This window comes from Mustela putorius, unplaced genomic scaffold (assembly GCF_011764305.1).
Source record: "Mustela putorius furo isolate JIRA1106 unplaced genomic scaffold, ASM1176430v1.1 tig00004007_pilon_pilon_pilon, whole genome shotgun sequence".
Taxonomy (NCBI): Eukaryota; Metazoa; Chordata; class Mammalia; order Carnivora; family Mustelidae; genus Mustela; species Mustela putorius.
In genome coordinates, this window is record NW_025422145.1 from 6438740 (window position 1) to 6457517 (window position 18778).

Here is an 18778-nt window from a genome sequence, read left to right on the forward strand (position 1 = left end):
TCTAGTATAGTCAGAGTCTTACACCTACCATGGCAACCAACTTTGCAACATTTCCGTGACTCCACAAACAAATTTCACCCCCCACCCCGCCATCACCCCCTGTCCCCCCCCAATCCCTGGCAACCAGTCTGTCTGTCTGGATTTGCCCCATCAAGACATACCATGTGGATAGAATCATAGAGTATGTAACCTTCTATCACTAGCTTCTTTCACTTAGTATGTTTCAAGATTTGTTCACATTGTAGCAGGTGTCTGACCTTTTTGTTTCTGAAATAGCCTTTGATTGCACGGAGGGACTTCTCATGTTTTCTCTGTCCATCCCACGAGGGCTTTGGAGTTACCTTATTGGACTACCACTCACAGTGTATAAAGGTGGTTTCCTGTCTTTTGCTGGTAGCAGCAGTGCTGCCATGATATTCCTTGCGCATGTCCCCTCCCCCACCTCCTTATGCCTCTTGTCAGAAAGGAAGCATTGGTAGGGTTGGGGGGTGGCTCTCAGGGGACATTCTTCTCATTCTGGCATTCCCCCATATGGTCATCCCCATCTAGTGCTTCCTATATTGGATCCAGATGATGGAGATGTGACTCCAAGCAGCCTGTTGTACGAATGGGAGGAAACACCGTCTCAGGCTACGGTGGTCATGGTGGCCGCATCAGTGAGGAAACTCTGTCTGGCTCAGACCACGAGCTTTGAGGTAAGTGCTTTCTCCAGCCCTAAGCCAGAATCTGGCCTGGGTCCCTGGCATACCCTGTTCTTTTTTTGTCAAATCTTTTATGGTCTACATGTTCACGATCAGAGCTGCTGTGTACAGTTGCAAAGGTTGTGCACTGCATAGCCATGCCTGGTTACACAAGCAAAAGAAGGGGTGTGTGCCAAATTTTGTGCCTCAGTACAGATAGGATGTGAGCAAAGAGAAGACCTTTCTTTCCTCTCTATATGGACAAGCAGTCCTGTTGGGCTCTCAGGCTAGCTTTCTGAATGGGGGAGGGATGTGACTGAGTGACCACTTTGGACTAGGAGTCTCAAGCAGAAGACACTGGAGTTGAGACCTGGGGTGGTCTCTTTGAAATCTAGGGGGAAGGAGTTCTGAAAAGACCTTGGAAAGGCCAGAATCCGGAGCCTGAGCCCTGAGGACAGGTCTGGAGAGCAGGTCACCCAGCCTCCCTGGAGCTGGATGGTGAGGACCAGTGGGGCGGCTCCTGCAGGGTCTTACGGTCAGGATGATTTCTAGAATGTTCCAGCCCACATACAGATCTTTGTCCCACCATCCTGCCCTTCACAGCACTGGGTGCCACCACCACTGACATTGTGGAGAATTCCTCCGCAGCCACGATTTCTGCCCCAATCCAGAGTTGCTGCTGACTTAGCATGGGAGCTCCGGCCTCCCATGGAAGGCATGAGAGATACGGGGATTTTTCTGATTCAGGCCCCAGAGTCTGTGTGCTGAGAACAGAAAGGGGTGTTTTTCCTCTGGTCCCGTAACAGCCTGGGAGGGTTCCCACTATCCTTGCTTGTTTATCCCGGATCATACCCGTTTCACTGGCTGCTTACGCAGGACCCGGGATTTGGGGAACCAGAATTGGTCACTCGGGATGGGCAGAGCTGGGCCTCTGTCCCCAGCTGTAGGCATGGTGCCGAGTGTTCAGGTACATCGTCGCCTTCCAAAGCTCAGCCGTCCTGGCAGCATGGGTGTGGGCACTTCTCAGGTACACCGATGCCCAGACCCTGGGCCCCGATACTCGGGCGGGGCAGGTGTGGGCTGGGTGCCTTGGAGGGTGTTGTGCAGAGGAGGGAGGTCACGATCTGATGTGCATTTTAACGCTCACATGCAGGCTGGGGCTGGAGAATGGACCCAGGGCCAGGCAGGTTGCCGGGAGCCCCCCTAAGAGGTTCTTGCAATAATGCGGGGAGACGTGACATGAAGGACGATGGTCTGGGTGGCAGGTGGAAGGCAGGGAGAGAAGGGTCAGATTCTGAAAGACCCTGCGAAAATATATAATATTTAACAATATATTGAATACGTAGGGAGCTGATACTGTCTTTATTAACTACATATTAAATATGTAGTAGAAAATATTGAATAAGCAGACTGTATTACATATGAGTATATCGAATGCAGAGTGTGCACACACGCACATATGCACGCACACACACACACTATACGTTTTGTGTCTGTGTGGATATCTATCCTTGCTGTTTTGGGAGGCGGGTTCCCAGCTTGTCGATCTGGTGGGCCTCACCGGGGGCTTCTGTGGGAGTCAGAGCAGCCCATGGGAAAGGGGCCACCTGCCTCATGAGATGGTCCTCCAGGCCACCTGCCAGTAAGTGACTGTGCCGGCCATCAAGCCAGGTGGCCTGCCCCCACAGTGGGGTTCTTACCTTGATGCGACTGGCCCCCTGGGCCAGATCATTCTTTACTGTGGGGGCCGTCCTGTGCACGGTAGGGTGTAAGCAGCGCCCCCTTCCCCAGTTGGGAGCACCAAAATGTCTCCAGGTGCTGCCCGGTGCCCCTCTTTGAGAATGGCCGCTTTACAGCCTCTGTGCTAACTGTCGTGCCGCTGATCCTCGTGACCCGCTGGGAAGCCGCAGGACAGGCCTGCTTCCTCTCGTCTGGCCCCCAGAGCACGCTCTGACTCCCAGACTGGGCATTTCCCCCTGGCAGAGGTGACTCTGGGTAAGGCGTGCTGCGAGCCTGCCGCTCCCCCTCCGGGAGACTGGCAGCACCAGCCCCAGGGGGCACAAGTCCACTGCTGTGTATTTATAGCTCCAGGAAGGAAGTACATTGTTGCCACTGGGGAGGTCCCCCAGGGTGGGGGTGAGTGGCTGAGGATCTTGTTCCTGAAAATGGCTTTCCAAGGATGCCTCAGTGCTCAGCAAGCAGCTCCTTGCCCCCAGAGGGGTGAGGGGGGCCCCGCCTGGTTGCCGGGGGAACCGACCTCCGCAGCTTCAGCGTGGAATGCCCCTGCCCCTCTCCATTGTCGGTGGGCAGGAGACAAGATTGGTTTTTCAGTTTGGAAACAAAACCAGGACTCTGTGTTCAATAGAGAGCAAATTCCCCAGACTGACCCTCCGCAGAGAGGCCCAGGAGCTTCGACGTGGGGAGCAGCAGGCTGCCTAGCCGTGCGCATCAGTCAGCGATGCTGGAGGAGGCCTGAGCAGAGGCAGGGTGGGTCAGCTCCCCCCTACAGAAGCCTGAGCTCCCCCTACCTACCGCCCAAGGGCGGTAGGACGCAGGGAGACAGCACGGCTCAGGGTTAGCATCCGGTATTCTAAGAATAGGGAGCCCCAAATCATGGGTCTTTATTAAACGCCAACTGTGTACAGCCAAGGGTAGGTAGACCATGGTGTATCAGAGCTGATGGTAGGAATTCTGCAGCCCGGTTGTTCCATGGAGACATTATGAGCGATTGAATTAGAAATAAGTGCCATTAGAAACAAAATTAGTGAGTACTCAGAACCGTTGCTTGCCGGTGACCTCCACCCTCGAGGTCGTTCGCACCTTCTGTCGGCGCCTGTGGGAACAGGACGCACCATGGTGCCTCCACACTGCTCTTCCCGAGTCTGCATCCCGTGCCGCCCTTGGACCGCTGGGGAAGGGCTGCAGCGGGCATATTGGCACTGTGGAAATCAGCAACTGCTACAAATCAGGGCTTTCCTTTCTCTTGTGATTTTTGGGTTTTTGTTTGTTTTTACTCCCCCTGCCCCCGCCAACCCGGAGGACACTGGTTAAGACTGTGGGTTTAGGAGCTAAGTGGTCTGGGTTCACTTCTTGACTCAGTGCTGAGACCCCTGGCCCCTGACTTAAGTGCTCAGAGAGTCGCAGATCTTCTCGGTTAAGTGGGGACAGGGACAGCTGCTCTGCATAGGGTGTTGTGAAGGTCAAACGGTCTGATGAGTGCACATGGCCTAGAAAGGTGCCTGGCGCACAGCAGGGGCTCCGTTCAAGGTGACTGGTGCTTGTGGTATTAGTACTGTGTGTTCTTGTTATTAGTGGATAAACTACTCTCTTCTTTCCCTGCTGAGCGGGGAAACCAGGATGAGCTGTTGAGATCCTTCCAGCCATGCCTGGCTCTGGAAAGCTAATCTTGATGCCAACACTTCGAGCTGGAGGCCTCCCTGGAGGAGGCAGCGTGCTTGGCTAGGGACAGCAGTGTGCGTGCTAGCTGGAGGACTTAGAAGCATGTGTGTCTGAGCCCAGAGGATCTCGGGTGTTGCTGGGGAAAGGAAGCCACCAGCTGGAAGGAAAGGGGTCTGAGCCCTTCCAGAAGGCATGCAGCAGGCCTGGAATTGAGAGGCCCCAGGGTAGCTGCCCCGAGCTGGGGGGACAGAGACTTCAAGGCTGATAGCAGTCAGGGCCAGCCGTCACCTCCCCACCTCCTGCCCCAACAAGGGGCTGGCTTGTGTGTTCTGCACAGGGAAGGAAAGACAGCACTAAGAGTAGCCACCAGCTCTGCTAACAGAAGGCACATTATGGGAATGCTGCCTGGACCCTGGGCGGCAGACGTGCTGGCAGGAGTCCGGGGGTGGGCTGAGCTGGCCGGTGAGGGGTCTGGTTTGCAGCCTGTGTCTTGCTGAGCCAAGCCGTGTGCACGGAAACTGGGTCCCCACCACTCAGCACAGGAGGCTTGAGGCCAGACATGCCGTTCTCAGCCCCAATGGACCCCTGGGTGTCCAGGAGGTGGGGTGGGGGTGGGGGAAGGGCTCAGTCCTGGCCTTGGCCAAACCTGGGGAAAGCGTGGGTGCTGCCAGCAGCCAGCCAGGACCAAACCATGTATCTCCTGAGACCTAAGCGGTGCAGGCTCTGAATATAGTCCTTTATTTCCTTGGGCATGTTTGGACCTTAAGGGACCGTGCTGGTCAGGCCTGCCCACAAGAGAGAGAACCTGCAATATTGTTCTTAGCCATCTCTGCTCGGAATTCTGAAAAACGTTCTTGTATTTCTTTTTCTCGATTATGTGTTTCTTTCATTACGAATACTAGAAATATTGCTGTCTCACTATACAAAATCTGCTAAGACTCCTTGTAATAACTAGATACGGTCACGGTGAACACTTACTGATTTTATTAGAGCATAAAGCCCACAAATGCGGATATCCTGTCTGATTTTCTCCCCACCGTGTCCCTGGCTCCTAGTGCAGGGCCTGGCACACAGTAGGCGCCCAATCAATGCTCGTTAAAGAGTAAAAATGGGCCAGCCCATGTGTCGAGGATTCCATGGAGAAAAGCCCAGACCATGTGGCCTCATTTCATTGGGTGTCAGGACACCTTGGGCGGAAGATGATGCTAATGCCTTCCCCACTTTCTCTGCAGTCCTGCGCGATGGCAGGGGAATGGCTGAGATGACCCTGGTGTCCCCTCCTGCCCCCCTAGGTTGCCTGGTTTCTCACGCTGCCCCTCCCTCTGATTCCCAGGCTGCAGAACTGTTCTCGACGCTGGTGTCCGAGCTCCAGGGCCTCTCCCCAGACGAGCTGAGGGCACTCTGGCGACAGTCTTCCTTTAAATGCCGGGACAACTGGTAAGGACCTTTCTGCGGGGAGGAGGGGGACCAGGAGCTGGCTGGCAGTCCGGGGGACGGGGGTGGGGCTGGCTGATCTTGACACTGTCCCAGGTCCCCGAGGAGGCGTGGACGGTGATATCTCCTCCTCTCTCATCCCTGGGATATTGACTTGTCCTTCAGTCTGGGGAGGGCTGCCAAGAAGGTGATTAAGCAGGGAGCTTGGAGGTTCCCACGGGCCCGAGCCCTCTTGGGACTGAACTGAAAGGCCTGGCAGGATAAATACAGGCTTTGTTCTCTCCCCAGACTGGGACCCTCTTGCCTGGAGCTGGAATTAGCATTCCAATGTGCCTTGGGTCCCCCTCTGCCTGTGGGTGGGGGGAGCCAGCCAGGCTAGGATCCCACCACCGGGACCCTCCTGATGTGGGACCTGCAAAGGGGTGTGTAGAGACCCCAGGGGCCAAGTGGGATCTCTGAGGAGCTCTCTGAGCTCAGGGCTGTGCAGGTGGGTGGCAGCGGGGGGAAGCTTGGGGCTCCTTCTGGAAGTCCAGCCGCTCTCTAGGCCCCGAGATCCAGACGTCTGGGACTTTCTCAAAGGCTATCAAGAAGATCTCAAAAATCTTATTAGCTACAAAATATGAAAGGGGGGGACCCCTGTAAAGTCAGCATTGCCAAGTGTCTAACCGAATGACTGCAAAACGGAATGGCAAAGTCATCTTCTGAAACCCTCTCTCTGTATTCTGGCATTTTTATTTTTTCAAACATTATTATTTTTTTTTTAAGATTTTATTTATTTGACAGAGATCACAAGTAGGCAGAGAGGCAGGCAGAGAGAGAGAGGAGGAAGCAGGCTCTCCGCTGAGCAGAGAGCCTGATGTGGGGCTCGATCCCAGGACCCTGGGATCATGACCTGAGCCGAAGGCAGAGGCTTAACCCACTGAGCCACCCAGGCGCCCCATATTTTTTCAAACATTATTTATTTGAAAGAGAGGAGGTGTGTGGGGTAGGGGAGGTGCAGAAGGAGAGGGAGAGAGAGAGAATCTCAAGCAGGCTCCACGCTGAGCAGGGAGCCCAATGCGGGGGGCTCAGTCCCATGACCCCGAGATCATGACCTGAGCTGAAATCAAAACTTGAACATTTAGCTGACAGAGCCACCCAGGCGCCTCCGTATTCTCTGATTTAACCCCTGCAAGGATCCCATGGGCTAGGCGGCTTTATTCTGTTTCCTACTTTACATGTGCAGAAGGAAGCCAAAGCCCAGAGGAGGGTTGGGAAACTGGCCCAGAGTCACACAGCCGAGATGAGATTTGAACTTAAGTGGTCTGGGCTTCTCCATCTGGTACCCATGGGCTTAAATAGAAGGGATTCTGACTTAGGCACGTTTTAATGTTGTCTGATGTAGGCAAGGGCCTGGAGACTTTGGGAGGAACTGCCTCTTTCCCCAGTGACCTATACCTGGCCTGCTACTCTGGATTTTCCTACAAGCCCGTGTCTCCCCGGTCCACGTAGAGGCTGGGAGTCAGGGAGGCGGGAGACCCATCCCAAGTCTAGGAGTTTCTGAGAGCACAGATCCTTTTGGAGGTCTCTTGCCTCTGCTGTCTCCTCCACACGGGACCAGAGCGTAGTTCTCCAGGGCCCAAATCTGTAGGGAAAAGAGGAGTGCGAAGGTGGGAGGTGGGAAGAACAGGTAGGGCGTTACTCGGACAAAGTGACCTCTGTGTTTCCAAGGGCTCCTGGGCACGTCGGGGCAGGTTCATTCACCAGCATCCCCATTTTGCAGATGAGCAAACTGAGGACAGGGACCATTTACAGGCAGAGGGTGGCTTGGCGGGTTGGGGTGGGGCATCTGGTCCTCTCCAGTTGCCGGCGTCACTCATCAGGGGGTGGGTGGCCCGGTCTACCCACAGCTGTGTGCCCTGCTGGCTCATGGCGCCTCCTGTTTCTACTGTGCCCCTGGGGACTGTCCTCCCCTTCGGCCCCATCCCTCGTCAGAGCCACCATTGCATAAAAGTTAAAAACCTTTTCTGAGCTTCTGAACCTTTCTGCAACCCACAAAAAGAAAAGAAGAGTCTTGATGTTGACCTTGGGGAGAAAGCACCTCCTGGCTTTGGTTTCCCGTTTGACGGCAGGGGTGCCGGCCCCTCCCTGGTGACCATGGCGCACCTTTTAGCAGAACAGTGGGCAGGGCTCGTGTTGCTGGAAATCACTCTCTCCTGGGGGCGAGGGTGGGGGGCAGACCTGCCAGGGTTTGGATTGAGCTGCACTTGTCCCTGTAGATCCTAAAAGCTAGGGTCTCAGCCCTAGCTCAGGGCTGTGTGGATGTGTGATCCTGGACATGTGTCAGGGTTTGTGATCCTGGACACATGTCCGTCACACTTCCTGGAGCCTCAGAGTATTCCCGGGATGCTCAGAGGAGGCCTGGAAGGCGCTCTGCAGGTGCAGGCCACCTCCGTGACCTCCCTAGGCATCTCTTGTAGGCAGCCGCTGGTGGACGCCCTGCCCTCCTGCGGCTCCGAGCCCTGTGTGGACCTCATGAAGGACCTCATCGTGTCGGGGGAGGTGGAGGCAGATGAGATGGAGGCGTGGCTCTGGTCGCTGGCCTTCGTCCCACAGCCCACGGATGCCATGGTCCACACGCTGCTGGTGAGCACCCCGCCCAGACCCGGCCCCCCACTTGGCTGCTGAAAGGATACCGGGGGTGACCCGCTTCTGTCAGGCCTTTGTGCCAGACCCTCGTGGTACCGGTGGGGACAGAGCAGAGAGATCTTGGGTTTGAGTCTCAACAGTGTTCTGCCCGCTGGGTGATTCTGAGCAGGTGACCTAACCTCTCTGAGCCCGTTTTTCTGATCTGGAAGAGGGGGATGGAACAAGTACTTTCCTCCTGGGCTGGGGTTCAGACACAGGATGGTGCACGTAAATTCGTTCTCCCAGAGTCCGGCACCGTATCTGAGCACTTTAACATGAGAGCCACTCTTGTTACTGTAAGCACTTAAGTCCACTGAGTCTTGAAACCAAGAAACGTGTGTGAAGTCAAGGCTGAGGGTTTGTTAACAACCTGGAGGTCTTAGTGACCCTGATGATGCCTCTGGGAGGTAGGTGCTGGGATGGCGCCCCTGTGGCAGGAAACTGAGGCCCCCTGCTGCTCCCCTCTTCTCCATGGGGTGTGTCCTCGCTTGCCCTAGGGGCACCATCTCTGGTCGCCCCTCACCCTGCCGTGCCAGGCAGGTTGTGGGTGAGGATTCAGAGGACACCAGCAGGGAGCAAGGGTGATCCAGATTTGGACCCCAGCTTTGTCCCTTACTGCGATGACCTCTAACCACGCACTGAACTTTTCTGTGCCGCAGTTTCTCCATCGTGTGGTGGGGGCAACGGGCGGGGAGACTCTTGTGGATTAAGGAGTTGTGATGTGTCCCAAGCGTCTTGCACGCGGCAGGGGACGCTGCTGTGACCCCTTGTCAGGGAGACACAGGGAGCAGAGCCGGCGGGGTCCCTCTGCTCACAGAGCCCAAGATCTTCACCCCTGCCTCACCTGTCCTCCAGGCCAGAGATGACATCTCTCTGGATGGGTTTGCTCATTCTCTTGTCCTGTCCACAAGGATGCGTGCGTGCCGGGTGTGTGCTGGGCCTGTGCTGGGGGTGCGGGCTCGCTTGCTGCAGCCTGGAAGGGGTGGGGAGTGGATGGGGGGAGGGGCCAGGGAAAAGAGGGAGGGGGTTAGAGAAGGGTGGAGGAGGGGGATGGGAGGCAGGAGAGGGTTTGAATATACTTTTGATTGTGCAATAACTTTTTGTGTTCGGAAGAGTTGCAAAGCCAGTACAGAGTTTCTGTGCATCTATGGCTCAGGGTCCCCCAGTGTTAACATCCGCCATCACCAGAGTGTCATTGTCACATCCAAGAAATTGATGTCAGCATGTTGTTATTAACCAAACGCCAGTGGTTCAGATCCCACCGCTTGCCCCACAGACTCCGTCTGTGGCACGGTCCCAACCAGGGCCCCCCACTGCAGGGAGGGGCTGCGTGTTTTAAATTACGCATTAAACCACACAATCAGGAGACGGCGCCCAGGCGTCCTGCCTGATGGTTGTTTTTTTTTTTTTTTAAAGATTTTATTTATTTATTTGACAGAGATCACAAGTAGGCAGAGAAGCAGACAGAGAGGCAGGCAGAAAGAGAGAGAGAGAGAGAGGAGGAAGCAGGCTCCCCGCTGAGCAGAGAGCCCGATGTGGGGCTCGATCCCAGGACCCTGAGATTATGACCTGAGCCGAAGGCAGAGGTTTAAGCCACTGAGCCACCCAGGCGCCCCTGCCTGATGGTTTTACACCTGCGCACCCTCTCCTAGAAGACGGGAGGACATTTCCCGCTTCTCCCCTCCCATCTCATGCCCCTCCCCATCCCTGACCGCACAGGTTGCAGGGATGCTGACCTTTCTGGCCTTGACTCAGTTTTGCCTGCTCTTGACCTTCATACCGTGAGCTCACGTGCATCTCAAGTGTGGCTTCTTTCTCCCGCATCCTCTGTGAGTCTCGTCCATGCTCTGCGCGCATGCGTGCATGTGCACGTGCGCGCGTGCACGTGCATCCCCATGCAGGTGCGTGGGCGCGTGCATGTGCGTGCGCGCATGTGCAGACTCTGTTCCATTGCTGGGCCGCATTCAACCTCTTTGCCGTTTCTTCTCCAAATGGTGTCTCTTGAAGAATGGGAGTTAGAAGTTCCTGGTTTGGAAAATCCAGCCTAGCGGTCCTTCTGAGCTCCCCAGGGTGCTTTCGCCTCCTCCTCCTCCTCTTCTTCTTCTTCTTGTTTCCTACTAGTTTTGCGGTTTGGCGTCTTGGGGAGTGTTGTTTTGGGACAAGAGGAGTGAGTATTCAAGTCCCATTGGAAAAGGGAAATCGGTTGTGAAGGAAGCCTGGCAGTTTGGGGCAGACCCCCCCCAGGACGGCCATCCACTCAGGATCATTTCTGTCTGGGCTTCTCCAGGAGCCTTGGCCTGAGCTGGCCTGGCTGTTCGGGTCCTGCAACGAGTGGAGTGGCTGCAGCCACCCGGCCTTCCCCACGGGGTTCTACCGTCTCTCCCTACCGTCTCTCCGGTTCCATCCGGGTCTGGGAGCCGGGAGGCCCTGAGTCCACCCCGCCTCCCCTCCGCAGCCTTGCTGGAGCAGAGCCTCTGGCCAGCGGGAACCCTCCGCCCATGTGCTCAGTGGCTTCTCTCCACTTTCCAGAACCCCGGCGCTCTCTCCTCTGTATGCAGAATCGGGAGGGTTTGTCTTCACTTGCCCCGTCTACACTAACGGTGGACGCACTTTCCAGGCCGCACATCCGCTTCCTTTCACAAAGAAAACACGCACTTGGAGACTCCTATACCCCAAGGACACTCCCCTGAGGCCACACGGGGCCACACACACCCCCACTGAAACATATGGAGACATACCCACCAAGATGAACACACACATACCTGAACGTGTAGACGTCCACACCCAGATGCATCATATATGTGCACCCCCCCCCCCACCCCTGGAATCATAGGGACAAGTGGGGACAGCCACCCGCACCTGGCTACACACGTGCCTCCCAGGATACACTGGGACGGGTACATATACACATCAAGACACGCGTGTATATACACAAGGCACACACTGATGTTGGCCCATGTGCACACACACGCACTGGGACACACTCAAGCACGTGCAGCTACATGCACAGGGTCACGCGCCCCAGGATAGACGTGTGTGCTGGAGGACAGGTGCACACCCATACGAGAGAACACGCACGCTCGCTCATACCGCCCAATGAGCTCACACAGGCAGAAGTAATAGAGACTTAATTCCCCATTCTGGTCCTGCAGCGCGCGTCTGCTGCTGGGCTCCCGTATGCTGGCTGTGCGCGTCCACCTGCCGCGTGGCCGCCGCTCCCCGCATGCTGGACGCGCGTTCTTCTTGCCCTGCAGCACTGAGTCTGCAGAGAGCACGTGGTGGGAGCATTTACACCCCAGAAATTGGCAAGCGCTCCACGCTAGGGCTGGCATTTTCCCCAGGGTGGGGGGCGGCGGATTGGTTGTTAACCATTTACCCTAATGTCTCTGGCCACTCCACCGTGTCCTGCTCTGAGGACGTCCCCGCCAGCGCCTCGCTCCTCCCACCTGGTGGCCACGCCCAGGGATTCTCAACTAGGGCACTGTGGATGGTGGGGGTGGGCCTTTCTTCATCGTGGGGGCCGCCCTGTCTAGTAGAGGGCCTCTGGCAATAGCCCAGGTCTTTGCCTGCTGGACACCGACAAGCCTGCTTCTCAGGCGTGACGGCCAAAACCGTCCTCAGACATGGCCCAGCGCCCTGCCCCGGGTCAGCTCAATGGCGTGGTCTTCCCTCCTTGATACATAGGGCCACCCGGGTGCTTTAGGAAGGACACTTGTGGACAAGTCCCCGCTCGGAGTAGCCTCTTCAGACTCTCAGGGGGGCCAGGCCTCTGTCTTTTCAGGAATCCTTGGGCAGCCAGGGTGGGGGCTCAGCTCTCTGTGGGGAGACCTGGGAAGGGCCACCTCACCAGCCTTCTGGGCTTGGGTGGGGGCCGGTTTCTGTCCCCAGCCTCTTCTGCAGATCTCAGGGACCAGCCCCAGTGCCTTCCTTGGTGTCTCGGCCCTGACGCACAACCTCTGTGCCTCCCTGGACGGGCCCTGCGGACACCTGCCTGGTGTCAGCTCCCTCGTGAAGATGCTAGGAGAGGCCTTGGGGGCCAACTGCACCTTCCGCGAGCCCTCAGACCCTGAGCAGGTGAGGACAGGCAGAATCCTGGGCACAGCCACTTGGTGGGGCCCAAGCCACGCAGGGGAGCCTAAGGCTGCGTGGGTGGGCAGGCTGAGCTCCCCCACCAGGCCTCAAGGCCCCACCGTCGTCTCTTTCCAGCTCCAGCTCGTGCTGAAGGCGATTGGCAATGCGGGCCTGGCGGCCACAGCTCTCACCCCAACACTAAGTACCTACGCATCTCAGAGGGACTGCCCCCCTGAGGTCCGGCTGGGGGCCATCCAGGCCTTCCGGAGGGTCCCCTGCTCTGCAGATGTGAGCTCCTGCTTGTCATCGGCTAGGGTGACGATGGGGCGACTGTGGGTCTTGAACCACCATTTGCCAGTTCACCTCTTTATGTGTTCATTCATTCGTCACATGTTTACTGAGCACCTACTATGTGCTGGGCCCTGGTGTGAAGGAGAGCCCATGTCTCTGTTCTCACAGATCCCGTGTCTGGTGGAAGGCACATACTTGTCCAATAAGCACACAGACAAGCATATGATTGCAAACCACAGAGAAGCCATCCCTGCAAACCCTCTCGTTCAGGGGGTGGCGAGCTCTGGACCGCAGGCTCCTCCTCGTTTGCTGCCTGTTTTGTACACAGTGCTTTGCTGGAATGCGGCTGTGCCTGCTCTCTGTGTGTTGTCTGTGCTGCTGTCTTGCTCTCACTGTGGAGTTGAGCAGTGGCAGGAGAGACGGTATGGCCTGCAAAGCCAGAAAAATGTACCATCTGTCCCTTTGCCAAAAGGTTTGCTGGCCCCAGGGAGCCACTAGCCAAAGTCTTTACAGTGACCTAGCAGGGTCTATGTGCTCTGACCACAGGCCCGCTTAGCACCTTGTGGGTTCATCTCCTTCTTCCTTCACCCCCCACTGCTTCCAGGCACGCCAAGCTGCCTGTTGTTCCTCAGGTACTCCAGGCCCACTTCTGCCACAGGCCCTTTGCATGTTCTGTTTCCCCTTCCCTTGGACATCCCCAGGCTTCCCTTCTTCACCTCCTGTAGGTTTTTGTTTAAAAATCACTTTCACCTTGGGGTCTTTCTTGGCTCTTTCACCTGAAATTGCTTTCCCACTTAATTTTTCCCTTTTTAGTACTTAGCACCTAATGTGTTCTATACTTTGCAACTTAACCTTGTTTGCTGTCTGTCTTCCTGCACTAGAAGGTAAGCTTCGGGTGGCTTCCATCACCTAGCACTGTGCTGGGCACATAGTAGGTGCTCAGTAAATATTTCCACAAGAGTGGATGGGTGGACGGTTGTGCTGGGAGGACTGGGGGAGGATGGGCTAAGCAGTGACCCTACCACTGACCACAACTGGCCCACAGATGAGCGTGTCGGGGAGGCCTCCTGCGGTGAGTACTTTGTGACTTCGTGTGAGCTGGGACAGGGCAGCAGGGCCACCCCCACGCCCGGCCCCCAGAGCCAGAACAGCTCGGGGGACCTTATGCTACTGAGTGGAGGGGGATGGAGGTGGACGGGCCCCAGGTGATGGCCTTTGCTCTGCCCAAGCCAGCGAGCTGCACTCTCCCATCTATACCAAAACCCTGAGGAGGATGCCGAGATCCGCATCAACGCCTACCTGGCCCTGATGAGATGCCCTGGCGAGGCCGTGTTTGCGCAGGTGCGGCGGACCCAGGCAGCCGAGCGGTCCACCCAGGGTGAGCAGGGCAGCTGGGAGAGGGGGTGCTGGGGCCGGCCCAGAGCTTCCTGGAGGGTGCTCTCTTAACCCCATCTTGCTCTCCTGTTCTCGCCACCCCACCTGGCCAACTGGCCTGGCATACCCCAGCCTCATACATATGGCAAGGGGTTAAACTTTCACGCATCTCTTTTCCTCTCTGGTCCTCCATTTCCTCATCTGTAAAAAGGGATGGAAGTCAGTGGCTTCCCTTGTAGCTCTGGTCAGTTTGCGACCTAGTACCTGGAAGGGAGACTCGAGACAGAGGAGGGATGGCATCTGCGAATCTCAGATACCTGCTGGGGTCAGAGAGTTTCCTTTAAATGGGGGTCTCTGGCCACAGTTCCTAAACCTAAAAGTGAAACTTCAAAAAAGAAGTTCAGCTGATTTTCAACAAATCTTTCCCTGATGGACAGTGAGTTGAGTGCCTGGAGCCCAACAGCATGGGTTCAAATCCCAGCTCAGCCACTTCCTACCTGCGTGCCTTTGGACAAGTTACGAAGCCTTTCTGAGCCTCTGTTTCTGTATCTGTGAAGTAGGGATGATCACAGCCCCTTCCTCTTCGAGGGAGCATAAACTGAGTTAATACACAAAGACCTTTAGAATATTTTAAGGGCTATGTGTGTGTGTGTGTGTGTGTGTGTGTGTGTGTGTATGGCTGTTTAGAATTTCAAAGTGGACAGGAAAGTAGAAGTGGCAAACTAAAACCTACCTGCTTCTTGCCTGGGCCCTCTAGTCCCACTGCCTGAATGCATTCACGGTGACCAGTTCTTTTCCATATCCCAGCAGAACTGGGAGCACACAGACGAGCCTGTCCGTGGATCTCCCAAACACCAGCACCTCAGGATCATGTTTTAGAGGCTGTTGTGCCTTTGCTTTTTGCCTTTGGCATTTCTGGAGGCTCCTTCCATATCAGGACATGTGGACTCTTATCTCCTGTTGCATGATATCCTACTAGGATCTTACACTAGGCATTTCGGTCATTTCTGGGTTTTTGTCACAAGAAACAACCAGCAAACAACCTCTCCATGCATTCACCTTCCGGACCATATGCTAATCTAGCCGTAGGATAATTTTCCAGAGGGCATATGGCCAGTTACGGGGCGTACACTTTTAAAAGGCCGTGATACTGCTGAATTACCTTCTAAAGAAACGGTACCCCCCAAAAGGAAAAGAAACAGTACTGCTAGAAGATGCAACTGTTCATTGGCAGTTTCAGGGATGGGGTGAGATGTGTGTGGGATAGGAGGCCACCGGGCCAAGCCCTGTCATTTGGGGATCAGCCAAAGGGCTCAGCTTTGATAGAGGCCCTGGGGCACCAAGCCTATGTGTGCTGCCCAGTGGGAACAAAAGCCTGATTCCATTCTCTTCCTTGATGGATTGTTCTAGAAGCTCTTTCTTGGACCTTCTGAGAGCCTGAGACAACCAAGAGGATTCAGGGTTCCCAGTTAGACTCTAGTATCCCTAACTGGACTCTCCCATTGGTGCTGTCATTTGATTTTTACTCCTCCAGAGAGCCTGAAAGAGAGGACCCCCGTCACAAATTGCTTATCACACCTTTGCCAAGCCTGAAAGACATTCTGTTCTTTGGGCCCAGGCTTGCTCTTGACTCGTCTGCACCATCAGACCTGGGAGATGGGTGGTTACTGCATTTCACAAATGAGGAAACTAAGCCTCAGAGAGGGAGTGTAACCAGCCCGAGGTCACACAGCTCCTGAGTGGTAGAACCGAGATTCAGACTTGGGTCTGACGGTCAAGCCAGAGCTTTCCCCACAATGCCTCCTTCTCCCTTTAGGAGAGGCATGTCCTAGGGCTGTGCGCAGGCTAGATTTCCATGTTCCATTAAGGGCCTGCTGTGTGCCAGTATTTCTGGAAAGAAAATGTGGATACCCAATGGATACCCTGGCATGTGGACATAGTAGGACTTGGGATCGGGGCTCAGGGGGCTCTTTTCTCTGGGCTGTGTCAGTTCCAGATTCATCCTTCCCCTCCTCCATCCTTTTTCTTTCCTGGCCTGCTGGCTGTGACCCGACTCCAGTGGGCTCCTTTGTGTGGAGTCACCTGACACAGCTGTTGGAGACCGGCGACCCCCTGAAGCGAGCTCTCCAGGAGGCCCTCCCCGAGGACATCCTGAGCCAGGAGTTCCAGCCGGAGGCCTGGAAACACTCGTCCTATGCTGATGTCACCTTCCGCTCTGGTATGGCCATCCTGGGCAGGTGTGGTCCTGCTCTAGGGCCACAAAGCCCTGGGGACCCGGGAGCTCTAACCCTTTGAGGACACGTGGCTCAAGGATGTTCATTCCCTAGTGTCATCTGTTTCTGTGTAAATCGGCATTGATTCTGTGGCGCGCCTGCGAGTTTGGAGAACTTTCTCCCCGGTGTTACAAGGAGATTAGCTCCACACTGGGGCTGTCACCTCCTTATCACAATGACACAGAGCGTCCAGAAGGAAACCCCATTCTAGCCCAGGCACCCAGACTACTTCAGCCGCTCTGGAGGTCTGGGAGCGGAGGGTGGGGTGCCCTGGCTGTGCCCTCTCTCTGCCTGTTAGCAGGGGTTGACCCTTCCGGCCTTTCCTGGGCTCTTGATGAGGCCTAAGGCTGAGACACGTGTCCTGCTGGAGAGGACACCCCGTCCTTCCCTTTCCCAGGCTCTTGCTCCTCAGTGGCCAGACCCTGCTCTGTGAGGGGCAGGAGTGGACTGACTCTCTCTCTCTCTCGTCCTAGTGTCTGGCAGCCTGGGAGCCAACGTGGAGAGGACCATCCTCTTTTCTCCAGCCTCCTTCCTCCCCCGCTCTGCCACGACCAACCTGACCATCCACGCTCTAGGTCATGCCTTCAGCCTCCTGGAGGTACGAGGGGGCCTGCTGTGGTCTCTTGGGGCCTCTTCTAGACTTGGGGCCAGAAACCATCGCATCCCCCCCTCTTTCCACGGATGACCTCTTCTCTGGATCGACTGCTCTGTCTTGTGCCTGTTCTTCCGGTCAGCCAGCCGTGCACCCAGCCACCCCCACAGCTGTATGCCTGTCTACCTTTGTGCATCAGCCATCCACCCCCTCATCCCGTCATCACCATGCATTCATGTAGCTTCCTGTCAGGCTCTCACCCTGCATTCTCTAGTCTCACACACACACACACACACACACACACACACACACACAAAACATGCACATATACACACAGAATTATGTACCCACACATTCATCTGTCTGTATATCCACCCCTATATACATCTGTGTATCTGTCCATCCATCTGTCCATCCATCCATCCATTCCATCTTTCCATCATTCCACCAAAAAAAAAAAAAAAAAAAAATGTTAAATTTATCCAGAAACACTCTCACAAAACACTCACAATTCTGTCTGACCAAATATGTCAGGACCCCGTGGCCCAGTCAAAGCCACACAAAATGACCCACCAACTGGGCCTTCAGCGTGCCTAGAGAAGGAGACGTGGGTCCCTGCTCTCAGGGAGCTCAGAATCTTGCAAGGGAGACACACAGAAGACAGCATGAGTGTGGAAGCAGTGATAGATTTGGTCTGGGGGTGGGGAATATGGGAAGGGAGTGATGTGGGAAATCAGGGAAGACTTCCCAGAGGTGGTGACATAGGAACCAGGGCCTAAAGGTAAGGATTTTTGCTGAGGGACATTTGCCCAACACTTGTGGAACTTGCTGGTTTGAAAAGGTGGTGCCCCTTGCGTTGGGCCCAGGTGGACCCTGGGGAGCCCAGAGTGCACTCCCCAAGCCTGCTACCCTCTCCCCCAACTTTGAGCCCCCAGGTCTGCAGCTTTGGATCAGCCAAATGAGCTGCTCCTGAGTGAGCCCTGGCTTTTCTTCCCAGCTTGGCCTCCGGCTGGAAAATGCAGAGAAAATCGTCCACAGGCTGTTTGGCAGCCAGTCCTTCTGGGGACAGGAAGAGGAGACAGAGCCCCAGCCAGAGAAATCCCCAGAGCCGGAACCAGAGCCCACACCATGGGGACCCCACCCTGACTGTCCAGGAGAAAGGTCCAGAAAGCTGAGAGACATACAGCAGAAGGTAAGGGGAGCAGGGAACCTGCACCCACCCAGCTCCCTCTCCTCACCAGGCTGAGGTTTTGGGCTGTGGACTCAGGCCTCCATCACCTCTGACTGGGACAGGCTCTGAGCCCTGGGGCAGGCTCATAGAGACAAGGAGCTGGTCCAGAGCTCAGTCGTCAGCTATTGGCCTGCTTTATCTCGAAAACGTATTGATCAAAGTGTCACATACAATTAGGAAAGTGTCCAAGTCCTAAATGCATCTCCACCCACAGAACGCCTCCTTCTAATCAATGCCCGGCCCATTATCAGTCCGCCAGAGGCCCCTCTGCACCCCCTCCACCACTCTACCCACCCCCAACAAGGATGATCACTAATCTGCCTCCTAACTGCGCCAATGAATTCTACTTTGTAAAAATCAGCTTTGCAGAGGTATCGTCTACGTTGAATAAGCGGTGGATGTTTCAAGTATACAGTTTGGTAATTTTGGACGCGTGGATGCACACGTACCAAGATGAACAACACCAACTTCCGTCTGATTCTAGAACATTCTCATCACCCCAAAGGAGACCCCATCATGTCCTCCCCCACCCCTGGCAACCACTAGCCTGCTTTGAGTCTGTGTGGACTGACCTGTTCTGGACACTTCCTATAGATAGAGTCAGACGGCACGTGACCTGTCGTGTCTGGCGTCTCTCACTGAGCATCCATCATGTTTCGAGACGCATCCGTGTAGCACAGATCGGTCCTCCATCCCTCTTGAAGCCTGAAGAACATTGCACGGTGTGGGTAGACCTCCTTGTGTTTACCTGCTCGCTCCTGATGGA

General features: G+C 55.5%; 1 protein-coding gene across 4 annotated transcripts in view; it reads left to right on the forward strand.

Moving 5' to 3' along the window:
• LOC101689973 overlaps nucleotides 1–18778 on the forward strand; it is a 127060-nt gene that overhangs the window by 14414 nt on the left and 93868 nt on the right. For all 4 annotated transcript variants that reach the window (XM_013055141.2, XM_045072035.1, XM_045072036.1 and 1 more), the window contains 9 exons: nucleotides 550–695; nucleotides 5413–5516; nucleotides 7973–8138; nucleotides 12069–12254; nucleotides 12387–12539; nucleotides 13776–13920; nucleotides 15976–16134; nucleotides 16663–16787; nucleotides 17779–17973. In XM_013055141.2, coding sequence (XP_012910595.2) covers nucleotides 550–695; nucleotides 5413–5516; nucleotides 7973–8138; nucleotides 12069–12254; nucleotides 12387–12539; nucleotides 13776–13920; nucleotides 15976–16134; nucleotides 16663–16787; nucleotides 17779–17973 — 1379 coding nt within the window. The remainder of the gene's footprint in view (nucleotides 1–549; nucleotides 696–5412; nucleotides 5517–7972; nucleotides 8139–12068; nucleotides 12255–12386; nucleotides 12540–13775; nucleotides 13921–15975; nucleotides 16135–16662; nucleotides 16788–17778; nucleotides 17974–18778) is intronic.